Source organism: Coffea arabica, chromosome 11c (genome assembly GCF_036785885.1).
Source record: "Coffea arabica cultivar ET-39 chromosome 11c, Coffea Arabica ET-39 HiFi, whole genome shotgun sequence".
NCBI classification, from domain to species: domain Eukaryota; kingdom Viridiplantae; phylum Streptophyta; class Magnoliopsida; order Gentianales; family Rubiaceae; genus Coffea; species Coffea arabica.
In genome coordinates this window covers 931,717-957,076 of record NC_092330.1, presented here as the reverse complement: position 1 = coordinate 957,076, position 25,360 = coordinate 931,717, and the positions used below count along the sequence as shown (strand labels likewise).

The 25,360-nt window shown below is 37.5% G+C and overlaps 3 protein-coding genes across 5 annotated transcripts; 1 reads left to right on the top strand and 2 right to left on the bottom strand.

Moving 5' to 3' along the window:
* The first annotated feature begins 3,828 nt into the window (after window positions 1–3,828).
* LOC113717048 (uncharacterized) lies at window positions 3,829–10,189 on the top strand. Its single transcript, XM_027241697.2, has 6 exons — window positions 3,829–4,503; window positions 5,506–5,604; window positions 6,548–6,725; window positions 7,948–8,045; window positions 9,701–9,762; window positions 9,848–10,189. Exons 1-6 carry the CDS (start codon window positions 3,967–3,969, stop codon window positions 9,969–9,971), a joined length of 1,098 nt encoding a protein of 365 aa, XP_027097498.2. The 5' UTR covers window positions 3,829–3,966; the 3' UTR covers window positions 9,972–10,189.
* Window positions 10,190–12,172: 1,983 nt separating this feature from the next.
* On the bottom strand, window positions 12,173–13,731 carry LOC113717046 (uncharacterized). The gene is made up of 3 exons (XM_027241693.2): window positions 13,251–13,731; window positions 12,781–12,960; window positions 12,173–12,624 (listed from the first exon to the last, which is right to left on the bottom strand). The coding sequence occupies exons 1-3, from the start codon at window positions 13,729–13,731 to the stop codon at window positions 12,173–12,175; spliced, it is 1,113 nt and encodes a 370-aa protein (XP_027097494.1).
* Window positions 13,732–14,795: 1,064 nt separating this feature from the next.
* Window positions 14,796–25,341, bottom strand: LOC113717296 (uncharacterized). 3 transcript variants are annotated; one of them, XM_027242073.2, is made up of 5 exons: window positions 17,796–25,341; window positions 16,580–17,288; window positions 16,399–16,490; window positions 15,943–16,272; window positions 14,796–15,662 (listed from the first exon to the last, which is right to left on the bottom strand). In XM_027242073.2, exons 4-5 carry the CDS (start codon window positions 16,186–16,188, stop codon window positions 15,204–15,206), a joined length of 705 nt encoding a protein of 234 aa, XP_027097874.2. In that variant the 5' UTR covers window positions 16,189–16,272; window positions 16,399–16,490; window positions 16,580–17,288; window positions 17,796–25,341; the 3' UTR covers window positions 14,796–15,203. The 3 variants fall into 3 exon arrangements, with proteins under 3 accessions (XP_027097874.2, XP_071926797.1, XP_071926798.1); XM_072070696.1 differs by having other exon boundaries at window positions 15,943–16,490; XM_072070697.1 differs by having other exon boundaries at window positions 15,943–16,490; window positions 17,209–17,288.
* Window positions 25,342–25,360: the final 19 nt, after the last annotated feature.

Sequence of the window (25,360 nt, the reverse complement as noted above, 5' to 3'; positions counted from 1 at the left end):
ACCTCTTAATTTATTTTGAACTATTAAGTTTGTGTGGAATGAAGCTGCTAGTAATCATTGCCCTTTTTAGTTTTTCATGTCACTAACACTAAATTTGAAATTATAGAAGAATTTATTTTCTCTATAAACCAACAATTCACGTACAAATTAGGGTATTTTTCTGCATAATTACAAGTGTTTCAATTTTTAAAATTGTGAATCACTCAAAGATGATAATCAAATAAATTGCTAACTAAGTATGATAGATATACTATCTTATATTTAAATTTTAAAATAGTTTTTTAAAAATTAAAAATCATATGTGAAATTATCTAATTGCTTATATATATAATAAAACAATGTTTTAAATCCGATTTTGATAGGTTGCTAAATTAGCTACTCTAGCCTTCTCCCAAGTAGACTATCTATCTTTATGCCACGTAGGCGTCCTAATATTTTTTTTATTCCTTTTCTATTTTTTATGTAACAATTAATTCCCTTCCTTTATTACTTTCTTATTTATAGCACAATTTCTTATTTATAGTCAATTTCGATAAATCTATTAATGACACCTTATATAAATTTATATTAAATGTATCTTCTTTATTTTTTTGTCAGTAAACTCACACCTTTCCATTCTAATCATCTTTAGACTTTAATCACGTAATGTATTCCTATTATTGATTGAATTATCTATTATTATTACCAAAATTTGAATGCTCACAGTGATAGTTTTTTCTTTCATCTTCCCTTTTTGAAGATTCATATAAATATAAATTAATTATTTATTCACTTTCCAGTTTGGTAAGTTGTTGAATTGTTCCCATATTTTGTCAAATGGAAGTGCTATCTTTTTGTCATGTTAATTACATATATATTAATTACGTTTCTTAGTAGATTTTATTCTTTATTTGTTTTTGGTAACAACAAATTACAATCCTTTTTTACTCCCTGATTTAAAGTAAATTTTAAATAGCCTATTAATTACCTAATTTATATTCATTTTATAATTTATCAATTTGTATAACAAGTGCCCTATGAGCACTCGTTAAAATATATTTCAAGTGTCATATTGTTTGAAATATAAGATTAATTAAAGAAAGTATTTTTTTTAAGGGTGTCCCGCAAGGAGTGGATCCCGCAGACTATTCCCCACCCTCCACAACTTGCTGGCAGCAAGATTCGAGCCAGGGACTTAAAGCTCCATTTTCAGTAACCTCAACCGCCAGACCAAGTCCCGGAGGGCTAAAGAAAGTAAATAAATACAAAAGATGGTAGGTAGGATTAAATAGGGAAAGTATATAAATGTAAAGGAAGGTAATAATTGTTAGTATGTATATATACATAGTAGAGTAGGTGAATATTAGGTGTATTAACGAGGGCACCCATTAGAAAAACCCTTTATGCCTTACTCTCTTTTTTTGTCAATAGTTTTTCTATTTTAATTCTCTATGATAACATTCTCTATTCCTATTGTTGGATTCCTAATTTATTACCATTACTAAAATTTAGACCAACTTTCATTTTTTTTCCTATCATTTTATACTTTCTTATTTACAATAAATTTCAATTTGTTAATTCCTTACATACGGTTACATTGATTATTTATTATCGTTACTAAAATATGGGAAATTTTATTTTTTTCTATCATTCTATACTTCTTTATTTTTAGTAAATTTCAATCTATTAATTCCCCACTTTATATACATTTACATTGATGATATCTTTCTTGAATTTTTTTTCTCTATTATTTGACTCGATTGCATACTTGTATATTAAAATTTGGCAATTTCCATTTCTAATGAATCTATATTATACAGTTTTAGCAAATTACTCATACAAGTACATTTAAATTGTATAAATAGCCATTCTTTCCTCAAATATTCTATTAATTTTTATGTTGTCTCCATTCAAATTTGATTTAGGCCAAATTAGTATTTATATAAACATGGGGTTGTAAAAAGTTCTCCAAATTACTTTTTTAAATTTTTAATAAATTGAGCAAATAATAAGTTCATCATTTATTAGTTTACCTTTTAAAATTCTTTTTAGTCATGACAGAATCAAATATTTAATTGAACTTATTTCCTAATATATCTCATTCACTCATATGTTGACTTACAATCATGAATTAGAGTAAAAATAATTGAATTATGGGATAAGATTCGACTGAAACAATTATTAAATTGTTATAAATCAACCATTTTTAATATGTTTTATTTCAATGTTTGTCTTACAATTAGTATGTTGAATTTTATATAATAGTATTTTAAATTCTTTTATAACAATTTTTGTTCAAAAACTAAAAAATTTTAGAACATAAAAAAGTGGCCGTACAAATGCAAGCGAAAGATTTCTGATGTGGCCAATAAATTTGTCGAACCACCCAAAATAATCTGGTAAAATTCTCATATATTTGTTTCCACCAAGAGCGAAACTAGAAATAGCATTTTCACTCAGTTTTTAGTTAGTTGAATAACTAGTATCAGTGTTTTACAAAATGATATGCGTAATTAGTGAAGCGCTTAAACTGTAGTGTATGTAATACCCAAATAAGTTACACAATTGCAAGTCATCCAAGTGAGTTGATAATCAACCAGGCAAAATAGTAATACTAAAAGATAATCCAAATTTAGCCAAAAAAACAAAAAAAGAAACATCCTAAGTCTATTGTGTACTACAATATAATTATCTCTTTTATTTTACAAAGTTTTTTCTATTTTTTCATTTTTCCTTTTTTCCCCCATAATTCACTCTTTTCTCTCTTAAACACATTAAATGTTGTTGGCTATGCCTTCAGTATTACTCTCAACCCAATATGGTATTATTTGAATTTTTACGCAAGTATTATCTTTTTTATTTTTTATCATTTTTGCTTTACTTATTTTTCTAAAATGGAGGAAAGGTCCAAGCTACTAAAACATAACTAAGTTAAAATATAATTGACAATAGTTATAAGGAATAAAAGGAAATTCTTTAAAAAAAAATTGAGGGAGGAAAGAGGGGAAGAAGGAATGGGGTCAATTATCAAATTGGCGAGAGATTCAAAGCATTACCAAATTTCTAACTTATCAAGTTAGTGGGGAAAATGGTGCGTGAGTTAGAGTGTGCGTGAATTTCACTTAAGTTCCATGGGTACAGTCAAAAGAAGTCAGCAATTGCCTTTTGGTTGTATTCGTGGGATTCGTTTAGATGTAGTTTGTGAAAATTACATTTCCCTTAATTTGAAATGCGATTTTTTTAATGCTTAAGGAATAAAAGAATTTAAAAAAGAATCTAATAAAACTTAGTATAGCATTTTTTTTTTGTTTGACAAAATAAAACTTGGCATACGTAATGGTTATGAGGGCATGACTTTGGCCTATAATAAGTTGCAAACATTCCACGTAGAGAAAACAAAACATAACTACTCAAAAATGTTGAGAAACAAATTTTCAACAAAAAAATGTTAAGATGCAAAGGATTAATTAAACAATACTCTAAATAATACTATGCAGATTTGCTAATCAAGAATTAAAAAAAGGAGGAAATTTTAACTGGTGAGAAAGTACAAAAAGAAAGAAAAGGAAACTATGAAAATAAATCTAGAAAGGCACAAATTTTACAAATTGGTTAAAATTTACATAAAATAAGGGAGTGAAAAACATAAATGATAATTGACTAAAAGTTTATATAAAATTTTATTGCTGAGAAACGAGTGCACATTTTATTGCCAAAAAAAAAGAAGAAACAAAACAGAAATAGCAAAATAAGGAAAGCAGAGGGACCTAAAAATTAGAAGTGAAGTTAATTTATTATAAATGACTTTTTATTATAAAGTCTAATTTTGACCAATTTGACAATAATAAGTTAAAGACTGAAAATTCCAACTTCTTCGTTGGTGACGCCACCCCTTATACGCGCCACCGCCGGCCGCCGCCAAACACCACCACCAAAAAGGGCTTCTTCACTCTATCTATTGAGCTTATAGGAAAGTTGGAAGTGGTTATGATGGCTACTTCTTCAACTCCTTGTTGCCGCTCTTCTTCTTCTTTTGCTCTCAGCATTATCATCCCACCCACAAAACCCTCAACTCTGTCCAAAACCCCTCTTCTCAGAGCCGCCAGATGGAACCCCTTTTCCCTGTCTTTGCCGTTCCCCAATTCCTTCTCATCTACTACTACTACTTCTTCCGGTTGCAGCCGCCAGGGCCGCCTCGTATCTGCTATGGCAAGGGGTGGTGGTGGTGGTGGTACCAGTACTAGTAGTAGCAGAAGTAGTAAAAAGGAGCAGCAGCAGAAGAAGAAAGTGGAAGTAGAGGACGAGGAAGTGGAGGAGGAGTTGCCCTGGATACAGGAGAAGGCGTTGGACTTGGTCGAGTTCACGGGCTCTGTTACCCAAGCCCTGCCCGGGCCTAGAGTTGGGCAGAGCTCCTTGCCCTGGGTCTTGGCTGTTCCTTTGGCTTATTTAGGGATCACCTTTGTCTTTGCTTTCGTTAGGACCGTCCGGAAGTTCAATTCCCCCAGAGAAAAACGTCGTCAATTGGTTAGCATTTCTACCTGCATTGCAGAGTTTTTCTTTCTGTTCACTTCTTTTTAGTTTTAAAAAAGCGTGCTTTATGCCTTTATCCCGGAATTGTCTGTTAACAATTTAAATTCCATGTTTCTTCGAGCATTTGTATGTATGTGGTTCAAAAAATGGAAGTATAGTGTGTATGAGGTGTAGGATTGAGCAATGCATGCACTTGTGCAGCTTTTTAGGAGTATGTGATATCCTTGTCCCGCCTTAGATAGGGGATGATTGTTGGACAAAAAGTAGTTGAGCAAGCACGTGATCGAGAGTTTGAAACAATAAAAAGCAAAAAAACTTTTGGATTCCCTTATGGCACGAGACATTTGTATGTCTATTTCTCTAGGTTTGCAATCTGGATCGTGGAGTTCTTGCGTAGGTAAACAAAAAGTCGAGTGGACATGATTATAGCTGTGCCACATCTGAGGCTCATTACAATAGCAGAATTAAGTTGTGGCTGTTACTATCTCCATGAGATTGTGGAGTTCTTGCTTATGCCAGTGCAGTTCATTTGCATCTCACAAGAGTTTGACGATGAAAGTGCATGTCCCGCTTAAGTCATTGTTTCGCTTAAGTCGTTGTAGCATGAAAACATGTAGTCAGTTATTATACAGGACAGGTCACTCTAACATTAGCAGACTAACTGTGTCCTTAACTTCTCAACCAGAAAAAGATTATCTTGTCTTTCTCAGTGTTCCTCATCAGTCATCTCGTGATTTGCAACAGCTGGAACAGTCAATTAGGTGGTTTCTGATTGATATACTTGCACGTCTTCATACAGTGGTATCATGTTTGATTGCTTTTGTAAATTTATGACTATCCCTTGCTTTTGCACTACAATGTGTTTTGATGCGATCAGGTTTATCTGAAGAACGTAACCTAATGTTATCCCTCCTCTATGTGGTTTAATTTGATCACCCTTAGGCAGGATGAATTAGTTTTCTCTCATAGTTAACCTCCTTAAAATGAAATTTTCAGGTAAATAAAAATGCTATGCTATGCAAATCAATAGATGAGCTATTTGAGAAGGGAAAAGATCAAGTCGATCAATCAGCTTTGAAGGGTCTGATGCAGAAGGTAAGGTTCTCTCACTGGCATATGTTCCAAGAGACTATTGTATCTCTGATTTACATGTCATGTTTGGAAAGAAAGAAACCTCTTGAATATGAGTATTAGCTGCCATCTAATAATTATTTATGCGTATGTTTGGAATATATGCTTGTATGATTTACATGAAGTTTCACGTTACATGCTCAGTGATTTGTATTTACGCCTTGATGAGTGATTTGTATTTAAGCCTTTCTTTGACGAAAATGCCTTTGGAATTGTCAATGTCTAACTTGTTGTTCCCTAGGCCTGTCCACTTTCTTCTCTTGCTCTATTGTGCCTGTTCCATTTCTCCTTTTTGAGTATCTTCTCTGCCCTACCATTTGTTTTTCCTAATTCAGATAGATAAGAGCGTCCTCTAATACTTTCATTTGGAGAAGTACACTAATGATCCTTCAGTTTTACCAATAATTACAAGGACGTTCCACGAGTTTTCTTGAATTACATCATTGTTTTTCCCCATCATTCTTATTTTGTGCAACCTTTAGAAGCACTCAGGTGTTTCATTTCTGGTTATATTTGTGTTCATATATATATATAGACACACACACACACACATATATACCAACTAAGATGTTGTAATAACTTATGAAGTCTGAAAAGAAGTTAAACCCTAAACTCCTGCACAAAGGTGCACTTATGGGTATTGATTAGTTAAAAACACTTTTTTCTATATTGCGCTTGACCTCTAAAGTATCATCTTGTTCCTAGGTTCAGGCAATGCTTTGTTAGTTTCACTCTTCCTGGACTTGTAACCTTAAATTTTGCTTTTGACAAGATGGATTATCTTACTATAAGATGATCTAAAATATGTGCTATTTTTTTTCATCAATTTACTGTATATTCTGTTTTTCTGTATGCATGCTTGTCAGGGAGTTATTTTCCTTTGACAACATAAATACTGTTTTCTCAGACAGGTTTTGACGTGGAGGAAATTCTGCGAAAATATATTCGTTATGTGTTGAATGAGAAGCCATTCAACCCAGATCTGGTAGCAAATTTGATTCAACTGAGGAAAGCATCAGGATTGGATGATTCTCAAATAGCTGGAGTTCTCAATGAGATCTCAAGACGGATTGTAAAAGAGAATGGTAACAAACTAGTATCATTGTGGTTGCACTTCTATTCTGTACCATCCTCTTGTAATCTATGAAATGAACTTAGGACTGGAGAAGAATGTATTGAATTATAAGATCTCTTCGTTATAGGTAACAAAATTCAACATGGCAAACTGCTATATGTCAAAGTATAACTATCTATAACATGTAAAAGAGAAAGGTAACAAAGTAGTATCATTGTGGTTGCACTTCTATTCTGTACTACCCTCATGTAATTTATGAAATGAACTTAGGACTGGAGAAGAATGTCTTGAATTATAAGATCTCTTCGTTATAGATAACAAAAGTCAACATGGCAAACTGCTATATGGCAAAGTTTAACTATCTATAACATGTAAAACCAGTAGGGTTTTAAGCAACCACACAAGAATTGCATACTGGGCTTTTCTGAATATGATAGACATCGCATTACATTCTTTCCTTTCTCTTTCTCGGCAGATCTACGTGTTCTGTCACAAACTTTTGTATTTTGGTAAAGGCTATCAATTGGTGGAAGAGGAAACAGAGATGATTAACAATTTCTTTTTGTCCAATTAATTGTGTAATATATGCAGTTCCCCAGTCTCTAGGAACCTTATTGTTTCTTCCAGTAATCTTTTTGTGCATGTTGGATGAAGGAGCAGCCAACAGTCTGGATCACTTTATTTCAGCCAGCAATTATGCCTCATAAATTGATGTAGTTAGCCATAAATAACAGTAAAGGAAGACATTACAGGGCTTGTCCAAGTCTTTATGAAATGTAAAGTTGGAATATAAAATAAGAAAGTTTAACGAAATTGATGCAACAGAGCATGTATTAAGCGACAATATCTGCTTTGTCTGCTTAGGCAAAAATCCTACTTTACTTCTCTCTTGTTGTGCCTGCTGCTTTGTAAGGCTTAACAGGAAATATTAAGTCATAAGCATGTTCCTTTATGTCAAAGCCTTGTGGTTCAGATGTCTGTGTACAAATGTGCTGGATAATCATTGCATTTACTGATATTGCTCGTTGTATCCATTTTTGGTGGCAAAGGAGCCAAAAACGACGTGTTCTTTGATCTTCTTTTTCTGCCTTCTCTTACTTATGATCTGCATAGATATTAACTTCAAAAGGCAGATATGCTTACTGCTGCATGGATGTTAATAGATGCTATCTGCCTGCCTTCATGCTTATGCAGCATCATTATTGACTGACAATGGTTGATTGCATTTTCAGGTCCTGTTGTGATGGATATGTCAGGATATTCGGAGAAGGGTTTCAAGAGAAAGCTTGCAGTACAAGCTCTGTTTGGGAAGGTTTTTTATCTGTCTGAGGTAAGGTTGATAGCTCTTTGCTGAAATGCTTCGATGTGCACCTTGCATGACGAGTTTGTTTGTTGTGTTATTCTGGAATCACGGTTTTTGCATAGTGTATTATTCACTTACTAAGCATTTGTAGTTCCTTTTTTGCCCCTTCTTCTTATGGTTTATGGTAACTTTCTACCAGATTTCTTCTTATGGTAAGATGCGGGGAGTGGTGATAGCAAGTGGTGGGGGAGGAAGAAGGGGTGGGCCGGGGGGGGGGGTGATATTTTATTTTTATTTATTTATTTATAGATATAAGGTTGTATTTGGGTTGTTTTTGTATTGGTGTTACTGTAGACTTGTGTTTGCAATACAAGGGCTCAGTTTGGATTGATCTTTTGTTGAAAAACAAGTTTTTGGGATATAACGCTACAGTAATACACATAACTTCAACAACCTCAAAATACCAAAAACACCAAAAAACAACCTCAAAAACACCAAAAGCAACCTCATCTACAATAAAAAGTTTTTCACTTATATTGCTACAGTAAAATATTTCAAAAACACCCCTAAAACAGTTAAGGATTCTCATTATCCCAAAAATGGGAATCCGTACTGAGCCATAAGGATAAACAAATATACTGTAACATTTGGTTTATTAAAAAATCTGCCCCAATTTCACAAAGTTGGAAGACAGTTTGGTCTTCACATGATTTTAATTAGGGGTGGCAATTTCCGACACGACCTAAAAACACGATACAAACCTAACATGAAATTAATGGGTTTTGGTTAAGGTTTCGCGGGTTCGGGTCGAACCCGATGAATCCAACCCAATATGATCCGATAACCCGTTTTACGAATTAAAAATAATTTAATAAAAATTATTTTATCTAACTAAAATAAGTTATTATTTTCTTCCAAAGGCATTAATCACTTAATCCTAAATGAATTTATTTAACTTGTGTGAAGTTGAAATTATTATATATTTGGACAAATAATGTATTATATTATTTTTTACTTTTATACCGTTTTAATTTATTTTATACTTGTTTTGGGATAAACACTTTTACGGTGTTTTAATTTATTTTAGATTTGGTTTGAGATTATTTATTTAAAATTTTTTTACTTGATTATGTAATTAGTTTTGTGCGAAATTGGTTTTATTAGAAATTACAGTGATAAATTAATAAATTAAAATTAAGTTTCGGGTCATTTCGGGTTGGCGGGTCAGCGGGTTTTTTGTTATATCTGGGTCTCAACCCGACCCGCCAACTCGATTTCGACCCGATTGCCACCCCTAATTTTAACTCCATATGCTTAGTGTGCTAGTGATTAAATTAAACTTCAGAGAACTCCATGTCATTCTCTGTGGGTGTCTTTTAACTATGATGTACTAATTATGTGTAGATCGGTCTTGCTCATGGTCTATCCTAGTTACCAAGGCATTCCTTCTTTTCTTGAAGTTCACATGGATCTCTTCTCTGAGCGGCATCTTGTTTGAAAAGCCTCCCTTCTACACTGTAGTTTCATCAATGATATCTAAGCATGTCTAGGATGAGAAAGATTTTCCTGTTGAGTTGTAATCTTAGTCTAGTATAGGACTTGTTCTAAGCCCAGTTTGTATCACCTATATGCGTTTTGGTACATTTTAACGCATTATTTAACTCTTTTTACCTCTGTACCAGCTGCCTGAGTTCTGTTCAAGGGATAGCTCGTTAATTGTCAAAGAAATATTTGGAGTTGCAGAGTAAGAATCTCTGGTGGAATCTCTTGGCCATTTAATTTAAAACTTTCTACTCAACTGACAATTTGTTGCTTTTCAATTCTTTCAGTGAGGATGCAGAAAAGATCAGGTTACACACAGTTTCAGAAGCTGGGGATCTGGATTCGCTGGAGAAAATGGTTGATTGGTCAGAATCTGAAAATTTTCCAGATGAATCATCCAATGCGCCCTGATTCTCACCAAATATGCAAAATTTTGGCAAATTTGTAATGGGATGTAATGCAAATGCAGTAGGATCAAGGAATGCTCGGATACTATAATGTCTTCGGTACAGTCATAGTTGGACATGTTCGAGTTTACTAGTTACCTAGGATAAAGGAAATTTTGATATGTGAGTCACTGTAGTTCGACAGCTGCAATTAATTTTTCTAAATTATTCTGCTTGATCACATATTTCTTTGTTATTTGAGCTATCTTGGAGAAATGCTTTTATGGGCTATTGCTAATGAGAAGTATCCTGACCTTTGTCACAACAAACCAAGCAAAAAATAATCATGCTCAATTGCACAAGCAAACAGGGACTCGTGAAAGTGCTCCAGTTCTTGGTCTTAAAAGACAGTTGAAGTAACCAGTTTCATTGGTGATATAAATGGTCTCTTGGTATCCTCTTAGTTCTGAGTCTGATTTGCCTTCGGAGCTTCATGGCAAATACTGAGAGAACATTGCAATAACTTTTACCATTATTAGTTTCTTCCATGTTGAAAACGTTAAATGTAAAGTAGCTTTTGACCCTCCAAATCTCAAAACACCTCTTTCAAGAATCACTCATTCACAAGCAGCGCTAAAAAGCATTGGAGGCCCTTCTTGCTCAGTTAAAACCAATAAGGGGGATCAATCTACAGATTGTTATTAACGTTTACAAAATGCCTCTATTCATAAGAACACTTCTTGGTGGTGTCTTAGACCTAAAGAAATCTCTTGGTAATAATATGAAATAGACTGGAAAAATGCCCCATGGAAGTTAGTATTTAACAAAATGAGGTTCCACGGAATCGAATAATAAGTACATTCTGTCTTAAGACTTTTGTTCGGATTTTTTGGATTCTACAGACCAAAGGGAGGGTAAACTTTGTATTCTTTGGATGGTTTTTCCTCTTTCTTGATTTCATCGTCCTCTAAAATGTCCTCTGAAAAAGCATCAGCATTTGCTTTGATACAACTGATGAGGAACCACCAAGGCCTTAAGTCGTCACTTCACAAGGCTCGAGTAAGAATGATCTACACACACCATCAATAAACCCTGGACCAATGACTCGAGCAAGAGCAAGAAAGATGCGTGAGAACCTCCAAACATTTCTCCAAATTGTTCATACATGCATTGGAAGGATTCAAGAGGCTAAACACACGATGGTGAGCCTACTCCAAGTCCATGAAGAAGCCTCAGATTACTAGAGAAAGGATGAACTGCATAATGGGCTTCACTATCGAGTTAAGCGACTAATATAGGCTTGAGAATAAAGGTTGGACAGCCCATGTGGGCCCTAGCCGACCAGCCCATGTTGGGCTTCGTTTGTTAGCTTCCTTAGTAAGCTAGATTTAGGGTTATTTTGAGTTAATATGGGCTGCGTTTATATTCTCTGTTTTTGGAGGTATATTTCAAACACTCTACTGTAGCAGTTTTTGAAAAACAACTATAGTTGCTTGGATTGAAAAACTCCATGTATTTGAAAAAATCTGCGTTTGGATTGACCTGTATTTCAAAAACACCCCTTTTTTTTTACTTCAATGTCTCATCAAACTTGCATAATATTATTAGTGTCAAAATTAGAACCTTGTGAAAGCATTGCTACAAAATTTTACTAACCTGGAATTTAATACATCAAAACTCATTACAAATAAATACACTACACAATGGTTCATTTATGTGCCATTTGACTGGACTTCAGGGCCGGTAGCAAATAAACTACCAAGGCCTCGATTTACTTGAGCAGAAACTTGATGCCCTTGTAAAATCTCGCCATCTACATTCCATACGCTCTCCTTCCCGAAAGAAGTTGGGATGGAAATAATTTGGACTCGACTTGTTGAAATAATTTGGGATCGACTGGAAAGCTATTGCACATATTCGAACCATGATTTGCACCTCAGCTGGAATAAATATGGATACACAAGATACAACCAATTCTGGTCTCAACGCCATGTATAACTACAAGCTATTGAATAAGACATGGTATAGGCGCATAAAAAGCTGCATATTAAGTTCAGGCTTGATTATAGGTGCCACAACTGGAACTAGGCCATCCGATTGGTACCTCCCCAAAGGTTAACCGATGTAAATACAAATCAGATAACATGACAAATTGTTTGGTTGTCAAATTGTAGGAAGCAAGCAAAGTTTATACTTAGTAGTACTACACGCTAGACATAAGCTTCTTTAAGCGCCATGCCGATTCACATACACATGAACTGCAATAGCTCGCCGATTTTCGTTCCAGTTATGTATGCCCACATGCGACATATCGATGGGTTGGGCTTCATGGATTTCATTCCCTCCCTCCTGGAGATCTAGTTGGGCTCTGAGGGCAGCTTCTTCATCGAAGTACTCATCGTTAGGCACATAATCTCTCATGAAGTTGTGGAGAGTACAACATGCAAGCACGATATTGTTCTGAGTTGCTATGAGGTAGTTCTGCATTGGACCCTTCAGTATTGGGAACCGTTTCTTAAGAACCCCAAAACTTCGTTCAATAATATTTCTAACAGAAGCGTGTCGTCGGTTGAATAAAGCTTTAGCGACCCGCTCATGCTGCGTGCCCCTCGCTGCCCTAAACGGTGCCATGAACCCAGGCATGTTAGTGTAGGCGGCATCCACCGTATAATATTTTCCTAACATGTGAGAGCCCCAAATCCATGTCAGCATATTTCAAACTTTATAAATAAACAAACCTTGAAGCAATACTAAAAAGTCTATTAATCTATGCAAGACTCACATATGAAAATCACTTGTTTTACTACAAACCTTTATATAAAAGAAAAGCATACCTAGAGGTGGCATTGGAAATCCTGAATTTGGATGGTGCAGTGTTTCCTGAAGAATTCTGGCGTCGTGTGCACTGCACTCCCAACCGACTCGAACGTAAACAAAACGCATGTCATGATCACAAGCTGCAAGCACATTTTGAGATAGTCCATTGTGCCTATTTCTGTACTGCTCGCTTATCTCTGTTCAACACCAAGCTGAGATGTGGGTTCCATCTAAGGCACCGACGCAATCCTATGAATTTTGAGGCAAATTATTCAAAGTCATGGCAGTATTAGCTAATAAACTATTCATATGGATGTTTTAGCAGGAATACAATGTGCTATTCATATATATTAAAATATTATCAAGACAAATTACGGGAAATCATAGATACGAACTTCATAGTCCTACCAAGAATTGAGTGTTTGTGTATTTACCTTGAACCACGGGTAAAACAGTCCGTTGTTCAAAATTCTGGGGTATGTCTCACCAACATTCCTCGGCCTAACAAAATCACGACCGAGTCGCACCAATGCTCGCAGAACTTTTCTTACATGCCGATCAATTGTCTCTGTGGAATGTTGGAAACGCTCGGCTAAAACCCGATGACGCTCATCATGGCTCAAGCACATTAGAGTTAGGGCAACGGATTCATGAACCCCAACCCTTTGAGAAGGATATGCGTGCCAGTACCCACGGTCAACCAAGATGTCACACAAGTGTAGGAACAGGGGGACAGAGAGGCGCATATTCTTGATAATTCGATCCGGATGGCCGTTTAGCACCTCAAGTACATAATCCCTGCCAGAGAGTGCACTATCTCGGATTCTTCTCCTTCTTGGAAAATGATTCAGTCTGGGGTCAAAGAAAACCATTCCCATGACAATAACCGCCATGAGTATGTTGTCGAGGTCAAGATCGTCCGTCTCATCGTCTAATTGTCCGCCTTGAACGTGGAGCTCGTTATCCATCAATTGAGATAACCCTTGAGAATGATGTCAAGACTAGTGTTATCCCAAGCACAAGCTGATATGAGTAGATGCAAATAAGAGAGACGAGAGGTCAGGCTACCGTTTATATTCAGGAAGTAACTCTTGCTTTATTGACAAACTAATAGTCAAGTTTATGATAGCCTCGGAGATGAAACCATAGTAAATGTTAAAAATCTCATTTTTGTGTAAGGACAATTAAGGTGGAAGTAGGCGTAATCACCAAATATGAAATTTTGGAAACAAAATACACGTGCTGCAGTTCGTGCATGAAAGGAGATATTATGAGAAGACAAATAAAGAGTGCAACCGAAACAAAGCACTGACAATTAGCAATCAATAGAGAGAGAGAGAGAGAGAGAGAGAGACTCGTTACTTTGCGGAGACGTACTATTGCTAGAGCTCCAGAAAATAGCCAACCTACATCCACATGGAAATGCAATATCAATCGAACACAGTTTTCCAAAAAATAAACTGGAAACACTAATGAATGTAGAAGATTTGGCCTATACACTCATAGTGCATATGGATTACACCCAATAATTCCCATGCATGCAAGCGGATAGACATTTTCTATATAAGTGCAATATATTTCCAATCTCGATCTTATATTTCCGTCAAATTACAACTACATGCAACCATAAGACAGCGTATTAATGGGATAGGAGTTAACAACATAAGGTAGCTAATCAATAAAGTACAGTAAAAGTTGATGAAAAATGATGTTAAGGTTGATGGCTTCTACACTTTGAAGCACGGCCAGTTTCATTCCCGAGTCTCATACATTCAGTACGAAAAATAAAGATGGATTGCTGTGTACACACAGGATGGATACACAGGGCACCTAACATCCATATGCGATAGGAGATATTACACAAATGCACCAATAAGCATATGAAAGTTATGGAAATAAACGTAACAAGCTTAACCCCTGCGTACATAGAAAAGTTTAAAACCCGAACAGCTGTAACTATAAACAAAGCACTTAACTTCCATAAGTTAAATGCGACACTAATAATTTAGGACAATTAAAGGCAACATAAAAATCTAATAAACAATTGTTTCATACAAGCGTGTGCGAAAAAAAATAAGGAAAAAAATAATGAAAAACAATTTTCCGGTACAACCGCATGATTGCTACTAAAGTTAAGGCATAGTCATACTCATACCAAACCTACTGCCAACTCAATACTCAAATGGCAGAGCAGGGAGGAAAACACAAGCATTTAACGAGCTCTAATAAGCATAACTATAATAAAACTGGACTGGTCTCGATCTACTCAGGGGGTAAGAACCCTCTGCGCCTCACAAATGCAAGACGAGCAACATCAGTAGTGCAAGTATTCCAAATTGCCCGCTCTGAAGAATTTCACAAAATATCAGCAACGCCCAAATGCACATTTATGTCTAGATTCAGGGCGAGGAGCTGTGCCAACGTGGCCTTTAGCTCAGAATCAGCATCCACAGGGCGATGTGTAGTCTTCGACAGTGAACAGACCGAACCAGTAGCATATGCTATCTCCCCTTTTACCACTCAATTTTGTCTCAATGCTGTCTAGCACACGCATATACTGTTCGAATTCCCTTGAAGAACCTGAGAAGAATGAATCCTCTGACATGCCTCCCGATTTGCGTTTTTTTTTCTCCTTAGTCACGTTCCTTTTCCCTTTCCCTTTCCCTTTCCTAGCCGAGGGCAACTTAACATCTTCACCCGAAGAACCGACGTTAACAACATCCGAGGGCTTAGCACTTCTCGCCGCATTCTCCATTTCCAACTTCTCATCAGTGTTGAGGGGTGATTCTTCATGCGCCCCACTGTAGTCCCCTGTAGCGCCTTGGTTCATGAAGACTTCCTCAAGCAAATGAAATACATAGCATGATCTATTATAAAACCTTGTGAAGTCGCTGTTCACCTTTAAAAAATACATCAAAACAAGCATTAGATAATGCATAAAACACCCAAGACAATTCTTTTCTGTGAGGCTATATTGCTTTGGTCGTTAGCCAGCAAATAATCGAAAGGAAATTTAAATGAAAAATTGATTTCGAACAGATTTGATGTACTGATAAATAATAAAGGAAAATATTGGAACAGGGTACAAAAGGAATTGCACAGCCTGGTCACATAGGCAAGTCTACATAATAGAAAAATAATCGAAATGAAACAGGAAATATAAGTACAAGTTAGCCAACCTGGAGTAGATCAGCCCAGCGGCCATCATCCATCATTAATGTGTACTTCGAAGAGTCCCAACCCATACCAGTACCTCGCCTCTTGAATGAAATATATAGTCTGGTCAGGCTCTGCAGGGCGTAGTATTTCGATCTGATGGTGATTTTGGGAAAGGAAGTGCCGAAGGTAGCGTTAAGCGTAGCCATGACTTCGGGGATGGCATGACTCCCGATGTTGTTAGGGGTAATTTCTCCCATCCTATGCATACTCAATAGATGTTGGGCAAATGCAATTTCGTGTTGTTCAATGAAACTATTACGCTGGGAATACTTTGCTCGTGGTCAACTCATCTTTTTTGGGTTTAGGATGGAAACAACGCATGGCAAAGGAAATTTTTTAGCTTAAACAGTTTGCATGGCATAGTTTCTTTCTAATCTATGGCATTCAACCAGTTTGTATGGCTTAAACAGCTTTACCTTGAAGTAGTTGGTGATGCACAGCTGCAAATCGTTCTCTACACAAGCTGACTTCGAAGAATAACTGCCTAGGCGCCTACTTTTTTGAAAAGCTGGACAGCGAGAGAAGTTAGCGTTATCCATCAATGAATAAATACTCATATAATCTAATAAAGACCCCAAGCGTGGAAGTAGTTCATACCCTTCCAAGCACGTCGAGTAACAGGGGGCATGTAGTTGCAATAGGCTTCTAAAAAGTATCACCTAAATGGTTCACCTCAAAGCGAAGAAGGTTAACCGTATCTGAGCTAAACTTAATACATAAAAATACTAGTATGAGGCTATTTAAGCTGCGGAAACAATTGAACTATTGTTGCCATTAGACTCTTAACAGTGTCCAAAAGCCATATTAGATACCAGTGCTATGGGTTACAGCACATATTACCATCTATTTAAACGAAGAGACCCAATCGGGAGCTTTTGAAATAAAGGCATATGCAAGCTCAACCGACAATTTTAATTGATAACTACTTTCCAACTCTTAATTCATAGAAATTGTAGAAGGTGCATGTATAAAGGAACGAATACTAATGGATATTAACTTCCAGTGTGTGAAAACAAAATTCTTTCCCTCTAAACAAGATCTGTCAAGCAGTAAATTGAATGGCCGCAGGTATTATCACTGTGAAGCACATTTTCTATTATCCGAGATGTGAAAGCAGCTACAAAACGTAACAATTTCTGAGAATTAAAGAAATAGCCGTACAACAGGCACTAATTTGAATTTTATTGCTAGAAATGAAGTACTTCCATGGTGGAGAATATACGGACCTGGTGTGGTAAATGGCCAAAAAGACAGGACAGCGACACTATATCAGAAGCTAGTGCATATAAGAATGAAGCCTACCTCCCTGCAATAACAGTTTTGGCAAAGTGTCGGCCACAACATGATGGATAATTCACTCTAAAGTTACAACTGTCTATGTAAGCTTCAGTCTAAACCCAGTGATATAAGAGATTATTAGCCTAATAAAAATTGCAACTGGATAATCAATTGCAACTGGTAGACATTTTGTGCAATTGAACCCAAACAGGAAGCATAACCATTGCCAATTGATAACCGTCTGAAGCTGAAGACAAACTGGAGACAACTATATGTTCATACCACAAAAAATTTCACAGAGGCTTGTTAATTAACATACCAACGGACAGACATTCAAATTTTGGGGTTTTTGAACCAGCTTACACAAATCAGACGAGATTTGGGTGTTTGGGCAGAATGCTAATACAGGGATGATATGAAGGTCTCAATACATCAAAATGGGGCTATGAGAAAGATGGAGCTTGCTGTATCATTGCATCAAAACAAACTTGAAATGCAAAACATACTGTCGAGAACTCATTCTGGTAGTACTAACCTGATGAGCTGAGATGACCGTTTAACAGTGTAGAAGAAGGTGCCTCAAGTGATTTGATTTTGCCGTAGATCTAGAGCCGCAATGGTCGAACAACCTCGCCGCAAGTTGAATGTCCAAACACAGGTTGTTCAAGGGCAACAATGGCGGAAATAGTGCAGCTTCGGCAACAGCAGTCTTACTGGAGGATATCTCTTCACCTACCATAGGTGACCTGCATTAGCCGTACAACCGGTGCCGTCTACAGGGAGAAGCTCAACTCAAGTTGAATGTGGGTTCTGCGGTTGTTCCAGAGCAATAATGGAGGAAAGGTGAAGCTTGGGCAAAGACAGCGAGAGAAGAGGAAAGTGCTCTTTCGACTACTGAATATTGACACTTGTTCCGTATTTGGGACACAAAAACAGAGACGAGACAGAAATTAAATAAAACGGTGTTGTTTTCTAAAAGGTACACTGTAGATGTTTGAAATTTTCCTGCCATGTTTTTGGACTACAAATACAGTTTTTGAAAAAAATGGGGATCCAAACGCAGCCAAAGGTTTTCCATTGCTAGTTAGGATTAGGAGTACCAAAGCCTATAAATACAAGGCTTGGCCAAGCTTGTTATTCATTCAATAATCAATCAACAATTTTCAGTTTAAAGAGTATTCTCTGAGTTTCGATTAATTTTGAATATTTTAAATTTTGTTCTAAGTGTTCTTCTTGACTTATCAAGCAAGAATCACACTTGCTCGTAGCGCCGTTCTACCAATAGCCGTAAGTTTCTTTAATCTTTTCTTGAGAGTTAAGATTCAATCTTAGTTCTCATCCAAGAGACTCTAAGGGGGTTTAGGGTCCCGCATAATCAAACCATGGAGTCGCTTGTCTAGATCCTGTTTGTTGGTATGCGAGTTCGCCAAGCATGGTTGGGTTCGTATCATCTGGTAATCAGAGTTAGTTGACAACTTCCAGGTTATTTCTTACCTTTTTCTTGTTTTATTTGAGTCATAGTTTATTGCCTCAATTCTGTCTTCTTCAAAATGCAACACAAAAAAAAAAATTACCGTTAGTTTCCCTTGTTCCTTTGCTGTCCGTATTGGTGTCCAATTGCTTGCTTAATTGAACCTGTTGTTTCTGACCAATTTTGGTTCACTAATTGTTGTGTCTTAGTGTCTTAGTGTCTTAGAGTCTTCAAGTGTTGCATAAAAAAAAAAAAGAAACAGAATTCTGATCGCTATATTGCTTTAAGCAATTTGGGTTACAATCTTGAACAAAGGGGTTGGGAAAATTGTACCTTGCACGGCTAAATTACCTTGTTCTTGATATTCTTGAAAACCTTGAAATTAAATCTAGAATTGCCAAGAAAACTTGGACGAAAATCTTGAAAGCCGTGGGAGTTCTTGAACTTCTAGAAACCCAACTAACTAGTTCTTGATCCTTGCATTGGCGACTGTTCTTGCTCACAAACCATAGCCGTAACCTTTGTTTTGGGGTTGAGACCGAATTGGGAGAAGAAAAAGAGATCTGGTTTGCATCAATACTACCACAAAAACAAAACAAAAAAAAGGAGACGCAAGAAAGCAACCAGTTTCGATCCTACCAACTTAAGGAAACCTATTAGAATTAGGAAGCCTAGTTGACTTGGGTTTGTAAAAGCAAATTCTAGTTCTACTTGGAATCCCAATTTCTGATTGGTAACATAAAATCACGTGGGGAACTAGCTACCAGCCGCCACTCTTACACAACGAGGGTCCAAGAAACCCTCCTTTACACCTTCCAAAAACACAACCAAGTGCAAGATCGGGTAAGTCCTTCTAGGAGTCATAAATTTCTGCCATTGTGTCTTTGCTTTAATAGAGTCGGTTGAGTCAAGTAGAGACGTTACCAAATCTGTCTTAGTGAGTCATTTAATTGTATCATTTGTTAAGCTTCAAAACTGATCTGCAATTATTCGTTTCCATTGAGTCAAGACCAAAAATTCTGTTTCGGGTCCTTCAAACTCCTCTCACGTGCCAAGTGATTTTACCATTGGTAAGCCGTTGAACAACTTATTGAGCTGATCTAACCTCTTCAAATGTACAAATCAAGCTTTGAGAATATATTTCTGTGAGCCAAAAAAAAAGGGAAAAAGAAAAAAAAAGTGTGTGATACACGAGAGCGAGAGTAAACACTAAGGGAGCAAGTGAGGAAATTATTTTTTCAAGCTAAACTTTTTCTTGCAAGAATACCAAGCATGCCTAATGCAGGGGGGGATAGCCCATCGGTTTTTGACTTTAAAATCTTTGCCGAATCCCTAAAGGGTGACATCCAACGAATCATGGACCAAAAATTAGAACTTGTCCATGAACAGCTTGACAAGGTGGAAGCTACCCAAAGCGGCACACGAGGGAGTATGAACCGATGGAGAACAGTCCAACATGAGTCGGAAGGGTCCAATTATTCCGACGATGAACTTGGACCACACACGAGGAGGGCTAACAAGAGCTACCAACCAAGGGGAGAAGCAATTAAAGGCATCAAAATGCAAGTGCCACCCTTTGAAGGGAAATCCGATCTGAATGTCTACCTCGAGTGGGAAAAGAAAGTTGAACTTATGTTCAATTACAATGACTATACAGAGGAGCAACAACTGAAACTAGCAGTCATGGCATTCTCCGAGTATGCCATCATCTGGTGGGACCAAATTATCACTAATCGAAGCCGTAGTGGAGACATTGAGATCGCTACTTGATCCGAGTTGAAGGTCCTTATACGCAAACACTTTGTTCCTAGCTATTACCATCGTGACTTGTACCAAAGTTACAAACTTAAGGCATGGAAATCAAAGTGTCGAAGATTACTATAAGGAGATAGAGGTAATCATGCTCTAAGCGGACATAGAGGAGGATCGAGAAGCTACCATGGCAAGATTCCTTAATGGTCTACAAGCGGAGATCACGGATAAGGTCGAGATGTACCATTACGTGGAAATAAAAGACATGCTCGAGAAAGTTTTGAAGGTGGAACGAAAGCTTAAGAGGAGGGGCCAAAATAGGACATTTTCTACACCATCACCCTCTTATAGCCGTACTAGCAATCCGAGGAGGGAGTTCAAACCCTCGGGGAGCTATACCACTCCAACCAAAGCCGACGCCGTTCAAGGAGGAAGGTAAAGTCATTTCAAAGTTGAACAATGAACCTCCTCAAGCAAGGAGTCATGACACCAAATGTTGGAGGTGCCAAGGACTTGACCGTATTGCTAGCCAATGTCCAAATCAAAGAACAATGATCGTACTTCCAAGTGGAGAGATAATATCCGACGACGAGGAAAAATAAAAGAAAATGCCATCATTAGAAGAGGAAGGCGACATGGAAGCGGTCATACAATCACCATTGGAGGAGTCCGTGGGGTTAGGACTCGTGGCATGGCGCACACTAGCCACACATATTAAGGAAGAGGAGATCCAACGGGAGAACATCTTCTACACCCGATGCCATGTAAATGGTAAAGTGTGTAGTTTGGTAATAGACCCTGGAAGCTGCACCAATGTAGCAAGCTCAGTGATGGTCAAAGCATTAGGGCTTCCAACTCGCGAGCACCTCCGACCATACCGTCTACAATGGCTAAATAATTGTGGAGACATCTGAATGTCTCAATAGGTACTCATTTCTTTAAAATTGGCACTTATGAGGATCAAGTACTTTGTGATGTAGTACCTAAGCAGGCTAGTCATATGTTACTTGGTAGACCGTGGCAATTTGATAGAAGTACTAGACTTGATGTACCAACATGTACACTTTTCTACATAAAGGAAAGAAGATCACACTTGCACCACTCACACCTAAGCAAGTGTATGAGGACCAAATGAAAATCCAGCATGAGTGTGAAAAAGCTGATGAGAGGAAAAAAATTGAAAAACAAGAAAGAAAAGAAAAGAAAAGATCCGTGCAAAATGAGCGGGAAAAGGCAATAAATGGGACGGATCTTGAGGTAAAACAAGAGGGAAAAATATTACTAAGTGCAAAAGCCAAAGATGTGAGGAAAGGGTTACTTGGAGGCAAAACCATGCTCCTATTTTATACCAAGGAAGTTTCGAATGATGCTAACACATTTGACCCTTCATTGTCTAGTTCTTTTTCTAAGCTTTTGCAGGAGTATGAGGACGTTTTCTCCGATGATGTGCCAAGTGGATTGCCACGCATGAGGAGTATTGAACACTAAATAGACCTCATACCTGGTGCACCCCTACCTAACCGACCGGCCTATAGAAGCAACCCCGAGGAGACCAAGGAGATTCAAAGGCCAGTGGAGGAGCTTCTAGGCAAAGGATGGGCAAGAGAAAGCTTAAGTCCTTATGTTGTTCCAGTCATCCTTGTGCCAAAGAAAGACAAGACTTGGAGGATGTGCACGGACTGCCGAGCTATCAATACCATAACGGTAAAGTATCGCCATCCCATCCCTCGTCTAGATGACATGTTAGATGAATTACACGGGGTAATTATATTCACAAAAATTGATCTGAAATCTGGATATCATCAAATTAGAATTAAAGAGGGGGATGAATGGAAGACTGCATTTAAGACTAAGTACGGGTTATATGAGTGGTTAGTCATGCCTTTTGGCCTTACTAATGCACCAAGCACCTTTATGCGACTAATAAATCATGTCTTGCGTGAGTACTTAGGCAAATTTGTAGTAGTATATTTTGATGATATTCTCATTTATAGCACAAGTCTAAAGGAACATTTGTAGCATGTTAAACTTGTGTTAGAAGTACTTTGAAAAGAACGCCTATATGCTAATCTAAAGAAATGTACTTTTTGCACTGACCAACTAGCGTTCTTAGGCTATGTTGTGAGTTCACAGGACATTAAGGTGGATGAGAATAAAATCAAAGCCATCCAAGAATGGCCAAGACCGACCACCATTGGGGAAGTAAGGAGCTTCCATGGACTTGCAAGTTTCTATCGACACTTTGTGCGTGATTTTAGCTCCAAAGCCGCAGCATTGACCTCCATTATTAAAAAGGATGTATCATTCCACTGGGGTGAAGAACAGGACAAATCCTTTAACTCTTTTAAACACGCACTCACACACGCACCCGTGTTGTCTCTTCCTGACTTCTCTAAAACTTTTGAAATTGAATGTGATGCATCAGGGATCGGCATAGGAGCAGTGTTGATCCAAAGAGGACGACCAGTTGCTTACCTTAGTGAGAAACTGAATGGTGCAATGTTGAACTACATCACCTATGACAAGGAGTTGTACGCCTTGATTCGAGCACTACAAGTGTGGCAACACTACCTACGACCCAAGGAGTTTGTCATACACACTGACCATGAATCACTCAAGTTTCTGAAATCTCAAAACAAACTAAGTAAGAGACATGTGCGATGGATCTCATTCATAGAGACTTTCTTGTATGTTATAAAATACAGGACTGGTAAGTCTAATATAATCGCTGATGCACTCTCACAAAGGTACACACTTCTTGCTACTTTAGATGCTAAATTACTTGGTTTTGAGCTTATCAAAGACTTATACACAACTGATGACGATTCTAAGTTAGTGTTTGAAGCGTGCAAGCAAAAGGCCCAAGAGAAATTCTTCATAGACAACGGGTTCCTTTACTACTTAGGCCGCTTATGCATCCCTAAATGCTTAATTCGTCAATTACTAGTTAAAGAATCCCATAGTAGGGGACTAATAGGACACTTTGGGATAGGTAAAACTCTCTCTATCTTGCAGGAGCACTTATACTGGCCAAACATGCGAAGGGATGTCAAGAGAGAAGTTGCACGATGCATTCAATGCCTTCGCGTCAAGTCCAAGGTAAACCCACATGGTCTCTACATGCCTTTGCCTATATTTAGTGACCCTTGGGTGGATATTTCTATGGACTTTATTCTTGGTTTACCTAGGACAAAAAGAGGACATGACTCCATCTTTGTGGTAGTAGATAGGTTCTAAAAAATGGCACACTTTATTGCATGTCACAAAACTAATAATGCACCATACATTGCTGACCTGTTCTTTAAAGAGGTAGTCCGTTTGCATGGTATTCCCCGCACTATAGTCTCTGATCGTGATGTTAAATTTTTGAGCAATTTTTGGAAAATACTTTGGTCTAAATTAGGCACTAAGTTATTGTTTTCAACTACTAGTCACTCTCAAACTGATAGCCAAACCGAGGTAGTTAATAGGACTGTGTCTACTATGCTACGTGCCTTAATTATGCGCAACTTGAGAACATGAGAAGAATGTTTACCTCACATTGAATTTGCTTATAACCGTTCTACCCACTCTACTACTCAATTTTCTCCTTTTGAGGTGGTGTACGGTTTCAACCCATTAACACCACTAGATCTTATGCCCTTATCCTTGAGTGAGCATGCTAGTCTTAATGGTAAGAAAAAGACCCAAGTGGTGAGACAACTGCATGAGAAGGCACGAGCAAACATTGAGAAATGCACGGAGCAATTTGTCAAACATGCAAACAAGGGACGTAGGCAACTACTGTTCGAACCTGGAGACTGGGTGTGGCTACACATGCGCAAGGAGCGTTTTCTTGAGAAGAGGCGAAGCAAGTTGATGTCCCGTGGAGATGGGCCCTTTCAAATCCTTGCCAAAGTCAACGACAACGCCTACCAACTTGACCTTCCAGGTGAGTACGATGTTAGCTCTACTTTCAATGTTGCTGACTTACTTCCATTTGATGTAAGTAACGACTTCGATTTGAGGACAAATCCTTCTCAAGAGGAAGGGAATGATGAGGAACCACCAAGACCTCAAGTCGTCACTTCACAAGGCTCGAGTAAGAATGATCTTGAGGAACCACCAAGACCTCAAGTCGTCACTTCACGAGGCTCGAGTAAGAATGATCTACACGCACCATCAATAAACCCTGGACCAATGACTCGAGCAAGAGCAAGAAAGATGCGTGAGAACCTCCAAACATTTCTCCAAATTGTTCATACACGCATTGGAAGGATTCAAGGGGCTAAACACACGATGGTGAGCCTACTCCAAGTTCATGAAGAAGCCTCAAATTACTAGAAAAAGGATGAACTGCATAATGGGCTTCACTATCGAGTTAAGCGACTAATATAGGCTTGAGAATAAAGGTTAGAAAGCCCATGTGTGCCCTAACCGACCAGCCCATTTGAGCTTCGTTTATTAGCTTCCTTAGTAAGCTAGGTTTAGGGTTATTTGGAGTTAATATGGTTTTCCATTGCTAGTTAGGATTAGGAGTACCAAAGCCTATAAATACAAGGCTTGGCCAAGCTTGTTATTCATTCAATAATCAATAAACAATTTTCAGTTTTAAGAGTATTCTCTTAGTTTCGATTAACTTTGAATATCTTAGATTTTGTTCTAAGTGTTCTTCTTAGCTTATCAAGCAAGAGTCATACTTGCTCGTAGCCCGTTCTACCAATAGCCGTAAGTTCTTTTAATCTTTTCTTGAGGGTTAAGATTCAATCTTAGTTCTCATCCAAGGGATTCTAAGGGGGTTTAGGGTCCCGCATAATCAAACCATGGAGTCGCTTGTCTAGATCCTATTTGTTGGTATGCGAGTTTGCCAAGCACAGTTGAGTTTGTATCAACAACTC

Coding starts and splice junctions, on each gene's coding strand:
- LOC113717048 (XM_027241697.2), top strand. CDS start 3,967: ATGATGGCTACTTCTTCAACTCCTTGTTGCCGCTCTTCTTCTTCTTTT. Junction 8,046..9,700: donor AGGTTTTTTATCTGTCTGAG/GTAAGGTTGATA, acceptor CCTCTGTACCAG/CTGCCTGAGTTCTGTTCAAG. Junction 9,763..9,847: donor GAAATATTTGGAGTTGCAGA/GTAAGAATCTCT, acceptor CAATTCTTTCAG/TGAGGATGCAGAAAAGATCA.
- LOC113717046 (XM_027241693.2), bottom strand. CDS start 13,731: ATGGATAACGAGCTCCACGTTCAAGGCGGACAATTAGACGATGAGACG. Junction 12,961..13,250: donor TGTTAGGCCGAGGAATGTTG/GTGAGACATACC, acceptor GGTGTTGAACAG/AGATAAGCGAGCAGTACAGA. Junction 12,625..12,780: donor ATTTCCAATGCCACCTCTAG/GTATGCTTTTCT, acceptor CTCACATGTTAG/GAAAATATTATACGGTGGAT.
- LOC113717296 (XM_072070696.1), bottom strand. CDS start 16,188: ATGCATAGGATGGGAGAAATTACCCCTAACAACATCGGGAGTCATGCC. Junction 15,663..15,942: donor GCTGGGCTGATCTACTCCAG/GTTGGCTAACTT, acceptor TATTTTTTAAAG/GTGAACAGCGACTTCACAAG.